The sequence below is a fragment of the Dendrobates tinctorius genome, unplaced genomic scaffold (genome assembly GCF_039654945.1).
Source record: "Dendrobates tinctorius isolate UK_male_01 unplaced genomic scaffold, ASM3965494v1 ptg000233l, whole genome shotgun sequence".
NCBI lineage: Eukaryota > Metazoa > Chordata > Amphibia > Anura > Dendrobatidae > Dendrobates > Dendrobates tinctorius.
Window position 1 is genome coordinate 3,727,010 of NW_027361900.1, and position 23,336 is coordinate 3,750,345.

At 41.7% G+C, this 23,336-nt stretch overlaps 1 protein-coding gene across 1 annotated transcript in view; it reads right to left on the reverse strand.

Annotated features, from left to right (window-relative positions):
* Positions 1 to 2,039: 2,039 nt before the first annotated feature.
* The window catches only part of LOC141060272 (uncharacterized), a 28,166-nt gene continuing 6,869 nt past the window's right edge, over positions 2,040 to 23,336 (reverse strand). Inside the window, exons 2-4 of the mRNA XM_073556493.1 lie at positions 20,260 to 20,385; positions 19,758 to 20,015; positions 2,040 to 4,073 (exon numbers count right to left, since the gene is read on the reverse strand). Of these exons, the coding sequence (XP_073412594.1) occupies positions 2,797 to 4,073; positions 19,758 to 20,015; positions 20,260 to 20,385 (1,661 nt within the window). The 3' untranslated portion in view covers positions 2,040 to 2,796. The remainder of the gene's footprint in view (positions 4,074 to 19,757; positions 20,016 to 20,259; positions 20,386 to 23,336) is intronic.

The window sequence follows — 23,336 nt, forward strand, 5'->3', positions numbered from 1 at the left end:
CTGATTGTGATTAGTAGTAACATTATTTTGTGATCTCCATGAACACGATTGTACTGGTAATTATGATCATCGTTATTATGCAAATGTGATTGACATGAATCTGATGTGTTTGATCAGTGTATAAGTCCATACACATGATATATATTTTATGTAGTATTATTATCTAGAGTAGAAATATTTGCTACAGTAGAAAATTTCAAAGGTCATTCTGGGCACAATTTGGACCAACAAACCTACAGTAATTTTGTTTGATTAATTTGATCAAGGGGTGGAAAACAAGCCACCAGGACTGAGCTATTTTGGACTGTTGCTTTGGACTGAGTTAGCTCTGCCAAGACTTTGGAACTTTCAAGTATGATTGTGAACTTCACTTTCCCTCAGTGCAGGCTGTGTCTTGTGTGTAGACTGAAGATGTCCAAATGAGCGCTGAGACTGAGCCCAGATGATGCTGAACCGTCAACCAGGGTGAATCCTCATGACTGCCAGCTGATGCAAATGGCATATAAAGTGAGGCCCTGAACAGCTGCAGCAATAGAAGATTAAAAGTACTCTTATGCTCAGCCATGGACACCTGCACTTCCCTCACCCATTGCTTTGGAGAAACGAGGGGTTAATGTCATGAAGGGCAGGGACAGATTGCTCTTTAGAGTCTGTTCTTTTGCTAACCAGGGAAAGTAGTGAAGTCACCCCAAAGTGATGAGGGCATAATAATCCCCATGTTTCCCTGCAACAGAGACCCAGAGACCTCCTGGAGGATGACTGGTCGACATCTATCTGAATAATGTAACGTATGAATAATGCTTGTTTCTGATTAATGCATATGTATTTATAGTTTTATACTGTGTATTATTTGATCTTATCTCTTTATATAGTAAATCAATTTAGTAAATTCGATTCTTGTGTGAGCATTTTCTTATTCATCACAATCCATTGGAACCCTTACAATACACATGGGCAAAACGCTACTCAGACAACACAGGCTGAGGGTAAAACAGTGTGGCAATGCTTTATTGTACCACAAAACAGGCAGATAACACATGGAACAGTCCCAGCAAGTTCCCAAGATGGGGCACATTACAGAGTCTCACCCTTCCGCTGACCTGCTGGGATAATAGCTGCTGTGACTACAGATCTTCCAGGGTCACTACCCCAGCTGTGTCACACACACAGAGAGGAGGTAACAACAAGCGTAGGAAGATGACAGTCCATACAAGACCAGTTGATCCGAGGATCACAACCTGGCTTCATCTTCCAGGGTCGACTATTCCACCTGTGGCATGCACACAGAGAGGAGGTAACGACAAGTGTAGGAAGATGACAGTCCATTGAGTCCATACAAGGTACAAGGCCAGTTGATCCAAAGATCACAATCTGGCTTCTCCAAACATATCCATGGTTCAGTGACGGTCAATGGAGCAGATCTGTATTCTTCTAACCGATGCTGAAAACCCCTAGGTTGTTTCCTGTAGAATGATATATCCATGTCCCTTGTGATGATGTTGAGGCTGCTGTCCTGTCTCTTGTCCTTTGGATGTATAGATGTCTTGGCAGAATCTCTCTGGCTGTTTCTCTCTCAGTCTCTTTATACAGATGCATGTAACCCTTTTTTACACTTAACAAGTGTCCCTCATTCAGTATTTACATAAAGGGTAAGAATGGAGATGAGATCAAGTAGCATTACTTGATTATTTAAACTATTTGCATAGTTTTTCCCTCTCTGCTTTAGAAGTCAACAAACTGGCTCCATAACACAATGTATAATTAGCATATCAGCAAACATCAGTAGTGATCAAGGATAAGTGCACAATAAAAGTCAATATTACCGGCTTACACAAACAAGTCTGTTTTCTTGACCAACTAGAAATCAACACTTAAATTTAAAGCCAACATACAGATAACATTCTATTATTCTTCATTTGCTAAAATATAGTCGTATAGTTATTTAAGATACAATGCTGCATGTCTTCACAATGCCAAAAGTAAAAATAAAATTTTTAAAAAATATAAAAAACAATATAAAAGTTCAAATCACCCCCCTTTTCAAAATAAAACGATAAAAAAATCAAACATACACATATTTGTTATAGCCGTGTTCAGAATCGCCCAATCTAGCAATATAAAAAAAGAATTAACCCGATCGCTAAATGGCGTAACGAGAAAAAAGGTCAAAACGCCAGAATTACTTTTTTTGATCGCCGCAACATTGCATTAAAATGCAATAAAGGATGACCAAAAGATCGTATCTGCACCAAAATGGTATCCATTAAAATCGTCAGCTTGGTACACAAAAAATAAGCCTTCACCCAACCCGAGATCATGAAAAATGGAGATGCGACGGGTATGGGAAAATGGTGCAATTCTTTTATGCTTTACCTAATAAAGATGAGCTATTTTTACTGATATAGTGGGTAAGGAAAGTATTTAGACCCATTTACATTTTTCACTCTTTATTTCATTGCAAACGTTTGGTAAATTCAAATTCATACTATCTATTCTTGACACGGGAGGGGCTTATAAACTTCCGAAGTATATCATTTGGTGTTTGAGATCTGCCAATATGTGGCTAGTTTTCTGTTTCTGTGTAAACACCACCTCACCCTATATACTGAGATGTGGGGTACATGTTTTTTCTATTAGTCACTTTCCAAGTAACCTTCAGGGGGTGAATTATGGGTATAGTTTTACATTTGCAATAAGGTTTAGTTTTATCCTTTCGTCAGCAAACATGCGGAATGACAAGAGACAACCCATTTAAGAAGATTCAATTTTGATTAAAGCTATTCCAACATTATAACATTATGAACATAAAAAAGGCTTCTCCCCTGTGTGGATTCTCTGGTGCTTAACACAATTGGATTTATGGTTAAAACATTTCCCACATTCTGAACAGGAAAAAGGCTTCTCCCCTGTGTGAGTTCTTTGGTGGGTAACAAAATGTGATTTATGTGCAAAACATTTCCCACATTCTGAACATGAAAAAGGCTTCTCTCCTGTGTGCATTCTCTGGTGCTTAACACAATTGGATTTATTGTTAAAATATTTCCCACATTCTGAACAGGAAAAAGGCTTCTCCCCTGTGTGAGTTCTCTGGTGCTTAACACAATCTGATTTATTCATAAAACATTTCCCACATACTGAACATGAAAAAGGCTTCTCCCCTGTGTGAGTTCTCTTGTGGGTAAGAAAATGTGATTTCTGTACAAAACATTTCCCACATTCTAAACATGAAAAAGGCTTCTCTCCTGTGTGGATTCTCTGGTGCTTAACAAAATCTGATTTAGTGTTAAAACATTTCCCACATTCTGAACAGGAAAAAGGCTTCTCCCCTGTGTGAGTTCTCTGGTGACTAACACAATCGGATTTAGTGTTAAAACATTTCCCACATTCTAAACAGGAAAAAGGCTTCTCCCCTGTGTGAGTTCTCTGGTGGGTAACAAAATTTGATTTATGTTCAAAACATTTCCCACATTCTGAACAGGAAAAGGAAAAGGGCATCTCCCCTGTGTGTGCTCTCTGGTGTCTATCAAGAACCGATTTCAGATTAAAACATTTCCCACATTCTGAACAGGAAAAAGGCTTCTCTCCTGTGTGGATTCTCTGGTGCTTAACACAATCAGATTTATTATTAAAACATTTCCCACATTCTGAACAGGAAAAAGGCTTCTCCCCTGTGTGAGTTCTCTGGTGGATAACAAAATGTGATTTCTGTGCAAAATATTTCCCACATTCTGAACAGGAAAAAGGCTTCTCCCCTGTGTGAATTCTCTGGTGAGTAACAAAATGTGATTTCCATGTAAAATATTTCCCACATTCTGAACATGAAAATGACTTCTTTGCTTTAGGAGCAGTTTGTTTTTTAATGCCTCTTTTGTGACTTTGATTTTCCTTAGTAGTCAGTAATGAATCAGAAGATGGGACCTGTTTCATAGGATCAGGTGACAGATCTTTGCTTTGAATAGATGATATATCTGGAGTAACAGCAATCACTTCAGTTGTATCTTGTAAGATCTCAAGATCATCAGATTTAAAAATTGAAGATGTCAGCTGTCCCTCTGATCTCCTGGTACAGTCATCTGCTAAGATAAAAAAACTTTTTTAAATAAAATATCCTTGAGTTTTTTATATTTTTGAGCGTTTCTACTTATACCGTCCATAAAAATGGCAAGCTATGTAAAAAACTTTAATTATTTACCAAGACAATGACAGTTCACAGTCTAATAGGAAACCTTGTTGGATGAGCCAGTAGTGTGTGGTGTTCAACTGTTTGTTCATTCTGCCTCCCAAATATCAAATATAAAGAAACCAATCAATGTTATGTAGGCAAAAATAATACTAATTCTCATCTCTCAAAAAACAAGTCCCCATTCAGGTCTATCATCTCTCAATGGAAAAACAGAGGTTCCCACACTATTAGTGGCTTAAAGGCTGTTGAAAAGCAACAAGGTTTCCATAAACCAATCCAGCAAAATCCGCTCTCACTTCGGAGTCTTGCAGTGTGCGCAAACAACATTTAGGATCCCTGTATTTAGCAATATTATACTGAGAAGAACCCACTTAATTTGCGGTGTGTGTCTCCTGGAGCACAATCTGGGCACTATGTGCTGGATAATAAAATGGCTAATGTGTAATTTTCACTCTCCAACATCCACTGCATGTTAATTTCCTGAAAGTGGCGGTGGAGTCAAAATATTCACTCCTCCTATAGATTATAACCCTCAGTGAATTAATTTATAACATGGAATCACTTTATGGGGATTTCCACTGTTCTGGTTTTCTGTAATTTAGTTATATTAGGGCTTCTGCATATGGTGTGTCCAATCTCATCTGGGATCTGTTCCTGCTGTCCAGCAGGAGTAATCTGCTCCCTACTTCAGCCAATTGGAAAGTACCACACCCTACTAAAGCGCAAAGCACATGGCCGGAATCTGCCAGGCACAGCGCTGTTCTCCTCTGGTTCAGTCCTCTGTGCTCAGCTTGCGGCTTGTGTATTTGTTTCCTCCTGTGACCATGGCCCGTTTACTGACTACTCTTGTGTCTTCTGATTCTGGCCTTCTGGTTCTGACCCAGCTACCTGACTATTCTTCCTGCCATCTAACACCACAGAATAGCAGGTAACACCATGGTCCAAGCCTAGGGGTCCCAGTGTAAGTCCATATTCCATGTAAGGGTGTTAAAGGGCGATGAGCAAGGCAATCCTTGGGATATGGAAAGCAAAGAAGATAGAGCCAAGCATGTTCATGGTGGACATCTTTTGAGCTGCCAGGTGACCATGAACAGTGCTCCCAATACATTGTGTCTTCAAACTATTCCAGCTAGATCTGCATTCAAATAGCTAAATGGCGCTCCTTCCCTTCTGAACACTGCCATGTGCCCAGACAGTAGTGTACAACCGTATGTAGGGTATAGTGCGAAGCCGGAAAATAATTTGTAAGATCCATTTGTTTTCTATTATCCTTTGTGAAGAATTCCAAACTTACCACCACATAAAGTGACACACGTCAGATATTAAAAATGGGGCCTGATTAGGAACTACTGAAATGATCAAACTCCACAGTCTCCATCAGTAATAATGAGTAACTAGTGGTGAAACCTCTCTGGTGTAATTAGAGTATGAAGCCGCATAAACCATATGAAGCGCATCAATCCCTCTAATCTTCAATAAGGTCGCATCGCTATTATGACATGATCTATAGTGTTGGGGAATGGTTTTCAGATCCCCAATATCGGACACTGTCTTGGCCGCGCCAATGTCCCACACATGCTCGCGCACTCGAATCCTGAGTTCTCTTGTTGTCAGACCCACATATATTTTGGGGCAAGGGCACGTGGCATAGTAAATCACGTTTGAAGTTCCACAGGAAATTCTCTGTCTAGTCTGGAATTCCCTTGTCCCATCTGATGAGAAGAGAACTAGAGGGATTGATGCGCTTCATATGGGGATTAGGGGTGGTGACAACAAAAATTTTTTATCACAGATGGAACTCAGGTGGTTCATTCAACTGGACACCATGACCCCTAATGGACTCAATGAAGTTTTGAGCTTGGCCCCATTCCTATAGTCTTTGGAGATTTAACAATTATGCATCAATTGGTCCCGGATATTATTTTCTTTTTTGTTAATGGATTCCCAATGGGATGATTTGCATTATTCTCTTTATAGTATATTCCATATGGAGATATGGGTATATTTATAGGCATATAATATATAGGTAATGAGAATTCCTCCTGTCCTTTTTCCTCCACAGGTCTATATCACACTCCCTCCTTTTTTCTGGCAGTGTGTTGTTTTTATATTGTTTTTAATTTTTACTCTTTATTTTCACTAATCTTTTCTTGTATGTCAATAATTTATATTTAGTGACCTTGAGGACACCATATGTCTCCTTGGACCCTCACCCTGTACCATATCTATGTGAACCGCATCCAGCAGTCTCTACAGTTGGGGGAATCATGACCATATATTGTATTCTATGTATTTTATGTACTTAGTATGTGAGATTTTTTCACTGTTTATGTCATATACGATGCACATTTATATATATGTGATGACTTTTTTTACGGTCATGACCCGCTTAGGATTATTGTCTGCATGGACCTTAGGGTTCTTCCCATGTATGGGATATAATTATGAGCATATTATATCAAACATGTGAATCGGATCTAGTGGCCTTTATAGTTGTATGTGTCATGACCATATATTCGTTTTATGCATTTGATGTATTTAATATATGAGACTCTTTATCGCCTGGGCTATATGTGATGTATATCCATGTATGTATGTGATGATTCTTTTGTATGGCCATGACCCCTTTAAAAATCATTCATCTTCCCGGTATGGATTTTTGGGATTTCCATTTACCCTATATATGGGATACAATTATGGGCGGCTGTGTGCATCTCTCTGCGGTGGTAATTGTGCTGCTGACAGATGGGCGTCTTTATGTTGTACACGGGCGCCTTGATCTTTTGACCGGTGTCCTGTGTTCAGCATGACGCATGTTCTGTGTAGCGGTGCTTGCCGACCTCAGAGCGCATGCGCCGATGAGGCCGTGCTGATTGGTTGATCCCGGTCACGTGACCGCGGTCACAGGGTACATGAAGGTCCTGTGGAGATATGGTTACTATCTCCTTGATAAAGCGGCCTTTCTGCACCGCGAAACGCGCGTCAGGGGTCACTGCCAGACGCTTCCCCTCTTCCTCCTGCATCCTCTGGTAAGATTTTGATCTGACATTTATTTCTGTCTTTCATTGGTGGTCGCCCTTGTTTATGTCCAGATTCATTGCACCCTAAGGACATTATATGTCTCTCCTCCTTACTTTTTGAGCTTTGCTCAGGGGATTTACTTGGAGTAATCTGGGCCATATGGCCATTGATTTTTGTAGGGCGGTATTATATTTTGGGCTTCCACTTTATAGGCATGATGTCTAAAATACATATATGAGGACATTATTTCCATCTTGGATGGATGAGGGGATGGTCGGGTATGTGTTCATCTGCTTTATATTGGCACCTCATCATGATTTTGTGCACTTCTTTGTACGATGTTTAATAAAAATTATTAATATTTTTGCAGTCGTCGTTTTGCTCCCTTTTTTCTCCGGTGTTTCCATGTTTATAGGAGCTGATGTGACTGGTGCCAAGGGTGAACAAATTGTTTTGGTATCATCCATAGGCATTTTAGCATTTTACATGGGATTCTTGTTATTAATCCCAGGGGGTAGGTGGATCCTCCAGGTTGTAAGTTCTATAGAAATGGGCTTTCAATGCCCAAAGTCACTTGAACAGTTTTGGGTGGAGGAGAATGTTGTGGTCTAGAGGCAAAATGGCGATCATGGTAATACGGCCGGACTACACCACCGATAAAGCAGCCACAGCCGGTGACTGAGAAGAATCTGTGACTTCTCTGCATTCAGTGGTTACTACTCACCTGGGTAGTCATATGTGGGAATCTCCTCTTTACACCACTCATCACCCCTCACATATGTCTCTGTAGTATTAATATGGGTCAGATCTTCACCCTGAAACAAATATTGTAAAAGTCACAGACAGATGGAGAAGTCCCATCTATGATCAGCTCTAATCCTGCCATCTCCACTGTTCTCATTACACAAGTATAAAACATATAATACTGGTGGATAAAACAAGACTGAGCACAAGACCTTCACAGCCGTCTACACATCATAGGGGAGATCTCCTGACACCTTCTCTCCATCTACCTGATGATCCTGAGGAGCACTGGGATCTTCTTGGTGACAGGCCTGTGGTGGAAGAAGAGGACGGGGACATCTTTCTGGTGTTGTCCTCTTACTGGATAGATCTGGAGGAGACACATACAGGGACTGAATTCATTCTCTACATACAGATAATTATAGGCCGTGTGTATTTAGTCCTGTCTATTACCTGGTGATGTGAGGGGCTGGGGAACCTCCATTATGACGTCCTTGTACAGATCTCTGTGTCCTTCTAAATACTCCCACTCCTCCATGGAGAAATAGACAGCGACATCCTGACACCTTATAGGAACCTGACACATACAATGATACCGTCATCCCCCCGATCCCTTCATAGTGTTACTGTATAATGTCCCAGCATTCCCAGCAGTGTCACCTCTCCAGTCAGCAGCTCAATCATCTTGTAGGTGAGTTCTAGGATCTTCTGGTCATTGATGTCTTCATGGATCAGAGGGTGAGGTGGAGGTCCCGTGATTGGGCTTAGGGGTCTTCCCCATCCCTCAGACACAGGGTCCTGACAGCGATCACTAGAGGTCTTCTTCACCACTGTGTAATCCTGGTTATGGAGAGACACATTAATAAATCTCACTACAGACATTTCCAGAGTCCTCACCTCTCCAGTTCTGTCCATCTGTTATTCCCATAGATAAGAATGATGTAATGTGACGTCATCAGAATCTCTCACCTCTCCAGTGAGACGGAAGAGGATCTCTAGGGTGAGGTGTAATATCCTCTCCGCCATCTTGTCTCTGTCCATATCCATCCTTGATGGGTAAATCAGGAAAATTCTCTTCTGTAGAAGATCTTCACTGAGAGGATCCGATATTGTAGAGACCTGAATGAGAAGAAGATGAGCCGACATTTCCAGGTTTCTTCTTGTGGGAATTGGCTGCGATATCCCCTGTGCAATATATTTCTAGTATTAATGTGCTCAGTAATGGGGAATCTCCACATACCTCCACCTGCAGAGCCGCACTCCACATATATGGCTGCTCTGTGCACAGGACCTGTGATGAGGTCACAGGAGGGGAGGAGTCAGGGGTCACATGATCTCCGGAGTGAAGACACTCCATGGAGCCTTCTCCTCAGTCAGTGACATTCCCGCCATTATTTGCCCCTCACTACTGGCACAATTACCCCGCGCCGCCTTTTCTACACAGTGTTATGTGTGGAATGTAACGTGTGATTTCTCTGGAGGGAAATAGACCCCACACAGGAGGGAATTATCCCCAGTTACCGGCCGTCTACTATATGGTGGCATATGATTGTGCTTTCGACTCCAAACCAGGGGCTAAAATGCCCAAATCTCATTTATTTCCTCCCTTCCAGAGTCCGGCTGAGGCTCATACACGGCCATGCTCCTCTCCGGTCACCGTGGGGGGTTTGGTAGAAGGATGGAGGGTTGGGCCTGTGAGTCATGGGTCACCTTCCCTATCCTTTACCCCTTATACCTGACCTGATTATCCAATTATCTGGAGCTAAATGGTTTTACAAACTTACAGTGAGAGGGGAATATAACCTTATAAGTGTACGTCAGGGGGACGAATGGAAGACCGAATTCCATACACCTGAGGGGCAGATATAAAACCTGATGCTGCCATTCGGGGTAACCAATGCTCCGGCAGTCTGTGAAAATGTCATTAATTATATTTTTTCTCACTGATTGGTAGATTTATGGTAATTTTCCTGGATGATATAGTGAGTTACTCCCGTCCTCTGGAGGAGCATGCTGAGCATCTCAGACAGGTTCTCCAGGTTCTACGTGACAACTCTTTATTTAGTAACCTGGAGAAATGACAATTTGTGGTCCAGCAGGTCCAGTTCTCAGGACATTTGGCTTCTGCACTGGGGTCTCAGATGGACCCCGTTGCGGTCCCAGCAGTCCCTTCATTGGTTTTAACCAAGTAACCTGAAAGTGTTACAGAGATTTCTTGTAGTCGAGATACTGAGGAACAAACAAGCGAAAAATAGGGTCTTACCTGATAACCAGATATAATGGAAGTAGGGGAGTATTACACTCACCTGATGGAGTGGTGCCTTTATACCATGCTCAATGCATAAATCAGCTGCTGCAGGACCCGGGGCCAAAGACCGAGCAGAAGAGCTGATCCGGGTATAACGTGTCTGTACCTGCGCTGCTGATGGAGACGATCGGAGATGGAGATTTTCCTTAAAAACATTTATTCTAATAGGTTTTTCAAAGTCAACGCGTTTCACAGTCACGCAGGACGTCTTCCTCAGGACGAAACCTGATAGCGGATAAACATGTCAAGCTTGGAACATTTTATATGCAGTCTTTTGGAAAAAAAAGCCAAACAAAGCACAATATGTCAAAGTTCATGAGAAAGTTCATCACACAAAGATAAATTATGGTTCATGAAAAAACAAAAAAAAATTTACACACATTAATAATATTAAAAAGTACTTATGAATTAAGTGAGGTCACCTAAAAGAATGAATAAACATGAATGTGAAATGAATGAGAAAGTTCTTGCCAGTAAATAAATAATTTATAAATGGTGTTATTTAGTTGTGTCAGTAGTTTCCTATATGAGATGTGAGCTGGTGTTCTGTAAGTTTCTGAAGTCACAGGTATAGTGGTGTAAAGCTGTGCACCACTAGTGAGCTTGATGGATCAGCATCGGACTGAAAACATAGGATTATTGGAAAAGAAACCATTGAACTAGAAGACCAATGCGTAACCCAATGGTTAATAAGGTCTCTTTCACACATCAGTTTTTTTGCCATCAGTCACAATCCGTCGCTTTTTAAAAAAAACGGATCCAGCAATTGATGCCACCGGATCCAGTTTTTTCTCATAGACTTGTATTAGCGACGGATGGCTGTCCGTTTCATCCGTCGTTCGACGGATCCGTCAGAAATTCTTTGTCCATCGGTCGGAGAAAACAGACATAGGAAAGTTTTTTGTGTCAGTCGAAAAGTCAGACAGCGAATCCGTCGCTGGATTTTGTTTTTTAAACTGAGCATGCTCCAAGGATCATTTTTTAGCCAAAAGTAGCATTTTTCTTTCTTGCACGCACAAAAAATCTCTCTCTCTCCTCCAGACCCACAATGTAAAACTAGACTAGTGGATTAATAATGGATACATGTCTTATTGACGTCTCTCTATTATTAACCAGGTTTAATGTCCCCTTACAATAGCAAGGTGACATTAATCTCTTATTACCCCATATGCCACCCGCTACAGGGCAATGGGAAGGGAGAGGGTAAGTGCCGGAATTGGCGCATCTTACAGATGCGCCTTTTCTGGGGTGGCTGGGGGCAGATTTTTTTAAGCCAAGGGGGCCCAAAAACAATGGTCCCTCTCTAGGCTATTTATTTCTGCCCTCAGTCGCTGGCTTGCCCTCTCTGGCAATGAAAATTGTGCAGGACCCCACGCCAGTTTTTTCCGTGAATTAATCCTCTAATTTAACACCTACAGCTCCAAAATTTTACACACACACTACTAACATTATTAGTGAGGGACATATATAAATCTAATTCTTCTGCAATGATTTACTGTATGTAAACCAAGTCTCATGTCCTGTCGGGTTCTGTAATATTTTTACAGATGCCGATAATTGATTTTTCACCTATTCTGCTATCTATATCTCTATGAAATATAAATATATGTATATGTATATATATGTGTGTCAATGATATATATATTATATATATATATATACACTGCTCAAAAAAATCAAGGGAACCCTGGACACTCTTTCTGAGCAGACACATGGATGTCAGTGACTTTCCTATCATTTCTAACTGTTGTTTATTCCATTGACACAACAGCAGGAGAAATTGAAATACAATCAGTGTTGATCTCACAGAAGTGTGGCTGACTTGGAGTTACATTTTGCTGTTTAAGTGTTCCCTTTAATTTTTTGAGCAGTATATATATATATATATATATATAGTAAGGCAGAGCTCACTGAGTGCATTGGGGAATGCCCGCTTGACAGCGCTATAACATACAGGAAGACTCAATTTCCTTAAAAGTTCTCCTGGGTTTATTGCTCCATATCCCCAGCAGCACAAACACAGAGTAGTCAGCCTTTAGGTCCGGCAACATAAAATAATAATGTCCATAAACAGGGCTTTGTTTTCTCAGACCCTGATCACACACAGGCCAGGGCAATGTCCGTTAAACACTCAGTTCCATAGGACAGTACAGTCTTTTACTGACCGAGGTCAGTGCCACTCATGGTTGTTCGACCGTCCACTCTGGAGGTATCTCACAGGCCTCATTCCTCTGGTTCAGGAAAGCCAGCACTGCTTCCCTAGGCTGTGCAACATCCAGCAAGCAGGGTTGGCCTGGGGCCACACACACAGGGGGCCTTCTACCTTCCAGGTCACAGACAACTCTGTAGGTTTCCACCTGGACACATGGAAGTCTGTGCACAATCCAGACTCCCAAGCACTCTATCATGTGCTAAACACACCTTCATTATATAGGCTGCAACCTCACCCCCAGGTGAGGTATGGATCACATGCAGGGCCAGTTTTAGGCAAAGTGGGGCCCTAGACAAAGTTTAAAATGGGGCCCCAAATGCATGCTAACATATTGCACATCACACAGAGGCATTTTGGTTGTAGTTACATGCGCTGAGTTCAGGCCGCTAAATGAGTGTGATCAACAATATTGAAGTCATTCAACACTTGTTTCCCGGCTTCTTTCCACCATCTGAGAAAGAATGACGGTGACAGAACAATCATTAATGGATCACTAACAGATCACCATACAGTATCATGTTATCAGCAGCACATCTACAGTTTACACCACATAGTCCTCCATATCGTATAATACACTCCTCATAGAATCATAGAATCATAGAATCGTAGAGTTGGAAGGGACCTCCTGGGCCATCTCGTCCAACCCCCTGCTCAAAGCAGGATTCGCTAAATCATCCCAGTCAGATGTCTGTCCAGCCTCTGTTTGAAGACTTCCATTGAAGGAGAACTCACCACTTCTCGTGGAGCCTGTTCCACTCATTGATCACTCTAACTGTCAAAAAGTTTTTTCTAATATCTAATCTGTGTCTCCTCCCATTCAGTTTCATCCCATTGCTTCTAGTCTTTCCTTGTGCAAATGAGAATAAAGTTGATCCTTCTACAATGTGACAGCCCTTTAGATATTTGTAGACAGCTATTAAGTCTTCTCTCAGTCTTCTCTTTTGCAAACTAAACATTCCCAAATCCTGCAACCTTTCCTCATAAGACAGGGTTTGCAGACCGGTCACCATTCTGGTCGCTCTTTTCTGAACTTGCTCCAGTTTGTTGATGTCTTTTTTAAAATGTGGTGCCCAAAACTGGACACAATATTCCAGATGAGGTCTGACCAAAGAGGAGTAGAGGGAAATAATGACTTCACGTGATCTAGACTGTATGCTTCTGTTAATACATCCTAGAATTGCATTTGCCTTTTTTGCTGCTGCATCACACTGTTGACTCATATTCAGTCTGTGATCTATTAGTATACCCAAGTCTTTTTCACATGTGCTGTCACTTAGCCCTATTCCTCCCATTCTATATATGCTTTTTTCATTTTTATTGCCCAGATGTAGTACTTTGCATTTCTCCCTGTTAAAAACCATTCTGTTAGTTGCTGCCCACTTCTCCAGTTTATTTAAATCTTTTTGAATCCTCTCTCTCTCTTCTCTAGTATTAGCTATCCCTCCTAGCTTTGTGTCATCAGCAAATTTAATCAGTTTACCGTCAATTCCTTCATCTAAATCGTTGATAAAGATGTTGAACAATACAGGGCCCAGGACAGAACCCTGTGGTACCCCACTTGAGACATTCTTCCAACTGGATGTGCAGCCATTTACGACCACTCTTTGGGTCCGATCACAAAGCCAGTTATGAATCCACCTAACAGTTGCCTTGTCCATTCCATACTTAGTCATTTTTTCAATAAGGATTGTATGAGAGACTTTGTCAAATGCTTTGCTGAAGTCAAGATATACTATATCTACAGCATTTCCTTGATCCACCCAATCAGTAATACCGTCATAGAAGGAAATTAAATTAGTCTGACATGACTTATTAGTTACAAACCCATGCTGACTCTGTTTAATCACTTCATTCTTATCCAGGTATTGACATACATGTTGTTTAATAATTTGTTCAAAGATCTTTCCTGGTATAGAAGTCAGACTCACCGGCCTATAGTTGCCTGGGTCCACCTTCTTCCCCTTTTTGAAGATAGGAACAACATTTGCTCTTCTCCAGTCTTCTGGCACTTCTCCTGTTCTCCAAGAATTTTCAAAGATTATGGAGAGGGGTTCAAAAATTTCTTCTGCTATCTCCTTCAGTACTCTGGGGTGTAATTCATCTGGACCTGGAGACTTGAATTCATTTAGGTTAGCTAAGTGTTTCCTCACTATCTTTCTGTTTATAGATATCCTGGATTCTACTATTCCCTTAATAGGACAGTGAATAACAGTTGATGTTACATTTCCTTTCTGAGAAAAAACAGATGCAAAATAGGAATTTAAAAGTTCAGCCTTCTCAACATCCTGTCTTACCATTTCATCATTTTCATCCTGTAAAAATCCTATAGCATCTTTGACTTTTCTTTTACTTTTGACATATCCCCAAAATCCTTTATTATTGCTTTTGACATCTCTTGCAAGGCTCAATTCATTTTCAGCTTTAGGTAATCTGATTTGTGCCCTGCAGGTTCTGCAGACCGCATTATATTTTCTTTAGATATGCCTCCCTCTTTCCATTTTATAAACATTTTTTTCTTCCTTTTTAGCATGTGCTTAAGTTCTGTGTTCACCCATCCTGGTTTCCTTAAATGCATCCTATTCTTCCCTCTTTTCGGAATTGTTAACAACTGTGCTTTGAGAATGTCATTTTTCAAGATTTCCCATCCTTCCTGGACATTTTTGTCTTTAAGGATATCCAGCCATTGGATCCCTCCAATTCTCTTTCTGAATCCCTTAAAATCTGCCTTTCTGAAATCTAACCTTGACGTCTGAGTCTTCACAGGTCTTCCGCCTCTAGTTATCCAAAATTCTAAAATAGCATGGTCGCTACCTCCTAGGGTCCCAGCCACTTTTACCTCCTCAACCATTTCCTCCCTGTTTATAAGGATTAGATCCAAGGTAGCAGTTCCCCTTGTTTTCTCCCTTACCTTTTGGAAGATAAAGTTGTCAGCAAGAGAGGATAAGAATTTCCTTGACCTGTTAGTTTTGCCTGAGAGAGATTCCCAACAAATGTCTGGAGAGTTGAAATCTCCCATGACAACTATGTCATATTTTTTGGAGAACTTGGCCATTTGATGCATAAAGAGTTCATCCATATCTTCAGCTTGCACAGGCGGCCTGTAGTAAATGCCTACAATGGTGTCCTTTCCATTGTTCTGTCCTTGTATTCTTACCCAAACAGTTTCCACAGAAATCCCTGTCTCTGAAGCTTCAATCTCTGTGCAGATAAACGCGTTTCTAACATACAATGCGACACCTCCTCCTCGTTTATCAAGTCTGTTTCTTGCAAATAAGTTGTATCCTTCTAGTCTTGTATTCCAATCATGTGTATTGTCCCACCAAGTTTCAGTGATTCCAATGACATCATATTTCTTTTCCTGTGTTAGTAGTTCAAATTCTCCTTGTTTGTTGCCCATGCTTTGTGCATTAGTATAGAAACATTTTAGTTTGAGATTGGTTTCTCTTTCTCCAATATTTTTATTAATTAGATTCTTTCGTCTTTGTTCTTTCTTTCCACTTCTAATAGCAGAGTTCTCAATAGCATTTGCCCTCCATATATTAATATACACTGCCTAATCCTCCATATAGTATAATACACTCCTCATAGTATAATACACTGCCATAGTCATCCATGTAGTACAATTCACTTCCCATAGTATAATGCACCCCATAGTTCTTCATATAATGTATTCCCCACGGTCCTTGATACAGTATAATGCAGCCCACATATAGTATAATGCAGCTACCCCATAGAGCATAATGCAGCCACCCCACAGAGTATAATGCAGTCTCGCCATACAATATAATATAACCCCCACAGAATATAATGCATCCCCCTCTTATAGTATAATGCAGCCACCCCTTAGAGCATAATGCAGCTACCCCAGAGAGTACAATGCAGCCACTCCACAGAATATAATGTAACCCCCCATAGAATATAATGCAGCCCCTCCTCATATCGTATAATGCAGCCCCTCCATAGAATATATAGCAGCCCCCTCATAGAGAATATTGCAGCCCCCCATAGAATATAATGCAGCACCTTATATAGTTAATGTAGCCCTTCCATAGAATACAATGTAGCCCTCCTCATATAGTATAATGCAGCCCCCATAGAATATAATGTAGCCCCCTCATAAAGTATAATGAAGCCTCCATACAATATAATCTAGCCCCCCACAGAATATAATGCAGCCCCCCATAGAATACAATGTAGTCTCCTCATATACTATAATGTAGCCCCCTCAGAGTATGATGCAATCACCCCCATAGAATATAATAAATATAATACAGCCCCCCCATAGAATATAATACAGCCCACCTCCCCATAGAAAATAATGCAGCCCCCCATATTATACAACACAGCCTCCCCCATAGAATATAATGTAAAATGTACCCCCCATGGTATATAACACAGCCGCATAGTATATAGCCCAGCACCACATGGTATATACAGCCCAGCCACACATGGTATATACAGCCCAGCCACACATGGTATTATATAGCCCAGCCACACATGGTATATACAGCCCAGACCCACATGGTATATACAGCCCAGACCCACATGGTATATACAGCTCAGCCCCACATGGTGTATGCAGCCCAGCCCCACATGGTATATACAGCCCAGCCACACATGGTATATACAGCCCAGCCCCACATGGTATATACAGCCCAGCCACACATGGTATATACAGCCCAGCCCCACATGGTGTATACAGCCCAGCCCCACATGGTATATATAGCCCAGCACCACATGGTGTATACAGTCCAGCACCACATGGTATATACAGCCCAGCCACACATGGTATATACAGCCCAGCCCCACATGGTATATATAGCCCAGCACCACATGATATATATAGCCCAGCCACACATGGTATATATAGCCCAGCCCCACATGGTATGTACAGCCCAGCCCCACATGGTATATACAGCCCAGCACCACATGGTGTATACAGCCCAGCACCACATGGTGTATACAGCCCAGCCCCACATGGTATATATAGCCCAGCACCACATGATATATATAGCCCAGCCACACATGGTATATACAGCCCAGCCACACATGGTATATACAGCCCAGCCACACATGGTATATACAGCCCAGCCCCACATGGTATATATAGCCCAGCACCACATGGTGTATACAGGCCAACACCACATGGTATATAGAGCCCAGCCACACATGGTATATACAGCCCAGCCACACATGGTATATACAGCCCAGCCCCACATGGTATATATAGCCCAGCACCACATGATATATATAGCCCAGCCACACATGGTATATACAACCCAGCCACACATGGTATATATAGCCCAGCCCCACATGGTATGTACAGCCCAGCCCCACATGGTATATACAGCCCAGCACCACATGGTCTATATAGCCCAGCCCCACGTGGTATATACAGCCCAGCCACACATAGTATATACAGCCCAGCCCCACATGGTATATAGCCCAGCCCCACATAGTATATATAGCCCAGCCGCACATAGCCCCCTCCTCGAGAGTGGCCCCATAGTCCTGCACACCAAACGATTTATTAAAAAAAAAAAAAACAACACTCCTCACCTTCTCCTCGTGCTGCGCTGCTCCTGGCTCCTGTCTCCTGCTCTTCCTGGCACACAGTGAGAGCACGATGATGTAATCGCGCACCCACTGTGTCAGAGGCAGAGCAGGGAATGATGGGAGAGGGAGTGTCAGCTGACGCTCTCTCCTCCATCATTGCTGTGAACTCTACCGGGAGTGGGGGCCCTAGACAGCTGCCTGGTCTGCCTGCCCGTAACGCTGGCCCTGATCACATGGCTGGTCAGCTGGTCATGACCTCACAGCAGGTCCTGAAAATACCTGCAGGTCTTGAAGGAAAACAGGGGTACAGGCAGCACCCTCACCCAAAGGTAAGGTAATATGGGTAGCCTGACCCTCCCATCTCTCATAGCTATCCTCCACCCGGACTCAGGTGCACGAACCGTTATATTAATGCTCACGTGCACTAATAATAAAACACTCCGGGTTGCATCTCAGGGAGCATCCATCCCTGTGACATATATCGGCCATTCACAACCCAGCCAGTCACTGTTTCTGCATCACCACAGAGTGAACGCCTGCATGCATGACCTGGGGAGCCCACATAGCGCCCCCTAGCTGTCACAGGGGTCACTGCATTACAATATATACTGTAGACCTCTACTATGTGTATACATGTATTCTATCTATTCTATTGTAACCTTTCAGTGTGATTTTACTGTACACCGCACTGAATTCCCCTCTTTTCTCGAGGACACCGCTGCGTATTTCTTGAAAGTCACACGCATGGTCTGTGTGTAATCGTTTTTTTTCTTGCACCCAGACTTGCATTGATGAGTCTCGGCCATAATAAGGTGCAGCATGCTGCGATTTCCTCCACACGTATAATACATGAGAGAAAAAAATGCTTGATGGGAGCTGCCCTAAAGATTAACATTGGTCCGAGTGCTATGCAATTTTTTCTCACATAGCACTGGTCCGTATTTCTCTCTAGTGTGACTCTGGCCTAAGGACTAATTCCAGAGTATATAGATTGCAGTGCTAGGTAGAGAGGGGAGTCTATGTGGCTCTATACATATCAGTGCAAGGCATTCAGGCACTGTATGTGGGTATATAGATCTCATTCCATACATCAAGATGCTCCATTCCATTACTGTCTGCTGCTACAGCCTATTACATATATCCCTAGCCCATGTACTAGTGGCTAGGAATGGGTTTTTTTGCATCGTAATTGTGACAAGTGATTGCGCGCCCTTCAGGCGCACGCTGTGATTACAAACCACGCAATGGGGTGTAACCATGCATCAGACTGACCTCGCAATGGGGTGTAACCACGCACCAGACTGGCGTATGTGCAGACTAACAGCAAACATAAATACCTGGTGTACCTCTCCAGTCACTCCTACCTTGTGCATGAAAAGCTCTGTCATTAATACTGTTCGGGTAGAGCTATCCGATAGCGCTATCCATGAAGAAAGTGCACGGGTAGAACTATCCCATAGCTCTATTCCTAAAGGAAATGAACGGGTAGAGCTATCCGATAGCGCTATCCCTCAATGTTCCTGAGCGTAAGCTATTTCACATGGTTGAGCACACTTGGGATCTTCCCCCAAGGCCCTGCCCAATGTTTGGTCCATAGACAAACGGCTAGGAGTTAGTCCCGCTTTTGTGTACAAAATTTTTTGGCTTTTACAGTTGTTAAAATTCTTAATAAAAGACTTCATTGTACACACAGTTGACAGTAAACCATTTGGCAATGTTAGGAATAAGTTTACCTTGCTTCTGGGTCTCAAATATTTTGACCCTTACTTGTTGGCTTTTCTTTCCTCTGGAGAAAGCCACATATAACTGCCCGTGTGAAAACACTGGGAGAGGCAAATAAATTCCTACAATATCCAAGAACTGTCTCTGAGATTTATTGATGGTCATTGCAAAAGCCAACATGACAGGAAACTGACGCCATGGCATCTGGACTGGCAAGTGTTTTTCTTTGGAAATCAGGTCAATTCTTGGAATAAGAACTGCTTTTCCATCTAAAGCAACGGCATGAATAACGTTTGCTTTTAAGCTTTTCACATAAAGCCTTGTGCCATTTCAAAGGTTACGCTTTCTGTTAAGATTACGCAGGAGCATAATTACAGCTCCTGGTTTCAGCTTTAGTTCATGAGGGGGCATCCCAGTGGGATTCAAAGAGTTAAGAAACTGTACAGGGTAATCTGTGAGAATCACACCCTCCTTTTCTGCAATTGTGTCGATGGAGCGATGTTAAGTGCTCACCTTGAACTTGACTAAGAATTTTGTCATTCAAGGCGTGAACGTCATCATTCAATGGCACAAGAATTGCTTTATTGGCAATTGCTTCTACCGTTGCATCGGTAATCTCATTTGAGTCGCCAAAAATAGCTGTAATTAAATTAAAAGAATTCAGGATTTCAATTGTGTCTTCTGGTAGACCATATTCATTTGACAAGTCTAAGTAATCATGAATTGTACTCAACTTCGTCCTGAGACGTTCTCATATTCTGAAGTAACGTGGAACAGTGAAAACTGATTCCAGGATTTTGAATATTTAATGGTGGACTGTACAATTTGGCCTCTTTTTCCTTCCATTATTGGTAGGGTTTGACGAAAGTCACCAAAGTTTATGAAAACTTTTCCACCAAATGGTCTTTTTTTCCACATATGTCATGGAACAAATTATCCACAGCGTCGATATTAAAACACTGAGTCATTGTTACTTCATCCCAAATAACGACAGATGACTCCCTAAGCTCCTTTGCTTGAAGTGAGGCTGGCTTAATTTTTGACACATGTTGTCTTATTTGTTGTAATTCCAAGGCCAAACTTGGAATGGTAGGAGCTACCGTTTTGTAGTAATGTAGCCACCAAACCAGTGGAGGTTACAGATCAAATAGACTTCATTTCAGCTTGTAGTGTCTTGTGGAAGCAGTTGTACAAAAATGTCTTCCCACTGCCTCCTGGGCCGTCCAGAAAAAAACCAGTGTGAGCTAGTGTTGTCTGGCTGTGGTGCAGCATTGACTGCATCGAAAGCTGATTGCTGAGCTTCATTAAGCATAGCTTTCAATTGCTCAGCCTCCTGCTTTATTACAGCAGAATTCAGTTGGTTGGTCCAGTATTTCATCTGGAACATTTACTGGAGCAATCCATAGTCAGCACAGGACTTTTTATTGCTTAAGAGCACTTCATCAATATCATGAAGAGCAGTTGCTCAGCAATTTCTGGAATATACTGCCTGGTGCAATCCTCCATAAATTCGGTTTTATATTTTTGCCATAATGCCAATGGTTTAGCTGGTTTCCCATATACACAAATTATAGCAAATAATTTGCAAAGTTGGTAGGGCATTTTGGAAGCGATTGCATCTGTTATACCATCTTCCCATTCGGAATCGTCTTCCAAAAGATGCATTTTTATACATGTCATGTACGACTCCATTGACAGTCCTTAAGTCAGCATAAGACTTTGCTTCTCTTACGTGAAGTAAAAGGAGTCTTAGGTAACACAGCTCACCATCTGTTAAAGAGACTGTCTACATTCAGGCAATTGTTTTCCCAAATTGAGCCAGTTGTTTTTTCCATCCTTCTGGTACAGCTTTTCTATCCCAGACATAGTGTTCAGGGATGTCACTGTACAAATACTGACGGGCGGAAGCGTCAATTCTGCTTAGCTCAAAATAAGCCTGCAGTGTAGAGGCTTTTGAGTCTGAAATAGCCATATCCTCATTACCATCTTCAGAAAACACTTGCTGCATGTGTTCAAGGTGCACAGCCAGCCTTTTAATGGTATGTGAAGCATCATGCATTTTTTCTGATTCTCCACATACCCTCAGGGGAGCTTATATACCGAGAATCTAGGTACATGGCTGGTTCATTCCAGTTTAATGTATCAAACTTGATATTGGCACAGTCATGCCCTTTGTATACATATTTGAAAAGATATTTAACACTTTTTATTGAAGCACATATCTCAACATTGATATGGCAATTGTACTTGAGTAATAAATAAGGGTTGTATGGAACTACCCATCTATTGTCGATTTCTCGCTTTCCTCGTCTGATTTTCCCAGTATTGCATAAATGGTAATCTGGGTAACCATCAACATTGGGGTTTGACTCTGTATTAAAATCCTTTGGGAACTTTTTTGCGCATTGACCATCTGTCATGCATATAGCACCAGGTTGATCCTTACCACATGGGCCATGAATCATGTGCTTCATCACTGCCTCATGTAGTTTTGGATTTGCTGTCTCATTTGGGATTTCAGCAGAGACCAATTCATCAATTCTTTCTTTGTCCCTCTTGTCTCCTCTCCGAGGATTAAGAGCATGTGAGCATGTTGTAGTCCACGCTTTTGAAATTCTATTACATGCACATAGTCAACTACACGCCCAAAAATGTGCTTTTTCAATATCTCATTAAGCACGGCTTGGAGTTTGATTTTAAATACTCGTTTAACCAAATCTGGTCTGAACTCCGGCCTCTTCCATGGTTCTAAGTTTTCAGTAATTTCTTTCAACTTTGGGTTACAGGTCATCATAACACAAAGATCTGGCTTTCCGAATTTTCAGACAATTGTCATGGTGTCTTGGTAATTTTGCTGCATAGCTCTTGGGCTTCCAAAGAAACTGGACGGTAAAATTACTGGTGTCCCAGCTTTTAGCCCTTGGTGTAACGCAATATTATGGATGTGATCCGTAACGCCAGCATAACTGTCGACGCGTAATGCCTTTTGATTTGGTTTTATGTATTTGATCCTGTCGGATTCAATTTTGACGTAACTGTCAACGATAAATTGTTGCGTCAACTTCCCAGCATTTAAAAGGGGATTGAACTCGTCACGAATTGCAAGCCTGTATGCACAGTACTGCAACAGGGTGACTTTTTCTTGTCAATCTTGATCCACTGGTATGGATGGTAGATCAATGTCACCAATTCCTTGATGTTGCACACTTAGGGTAATTGGAGTTGTCAAATTTATTGTCCATCCACTGTCCCCATATGGGAATAGAAGTGGATGTGTCATTGCATCACACTTTCTGTGAAGATTATATAGCGGGGGTGTCTCAAACCAATGTCAGATATTTAGAGGTAGCAAATTGGTATATCATATACAATAAAACATAACCTTTAATGATTCTTTAAAAACCATACATCAAATCAAAACAAACATGTGCCAAAGTGCAATTGTGCAGTGTTCTATTAAAAACAAACCGTTTTGTACTAAATAAGGTACCATATGGCCCTAGACATTAATGTATTTCTTGTCCAGGTGTTTCAAAACCTGGAATCTCCGACCATATGAGCCTTGTATATTTGTAATTGTGTGCCGACCA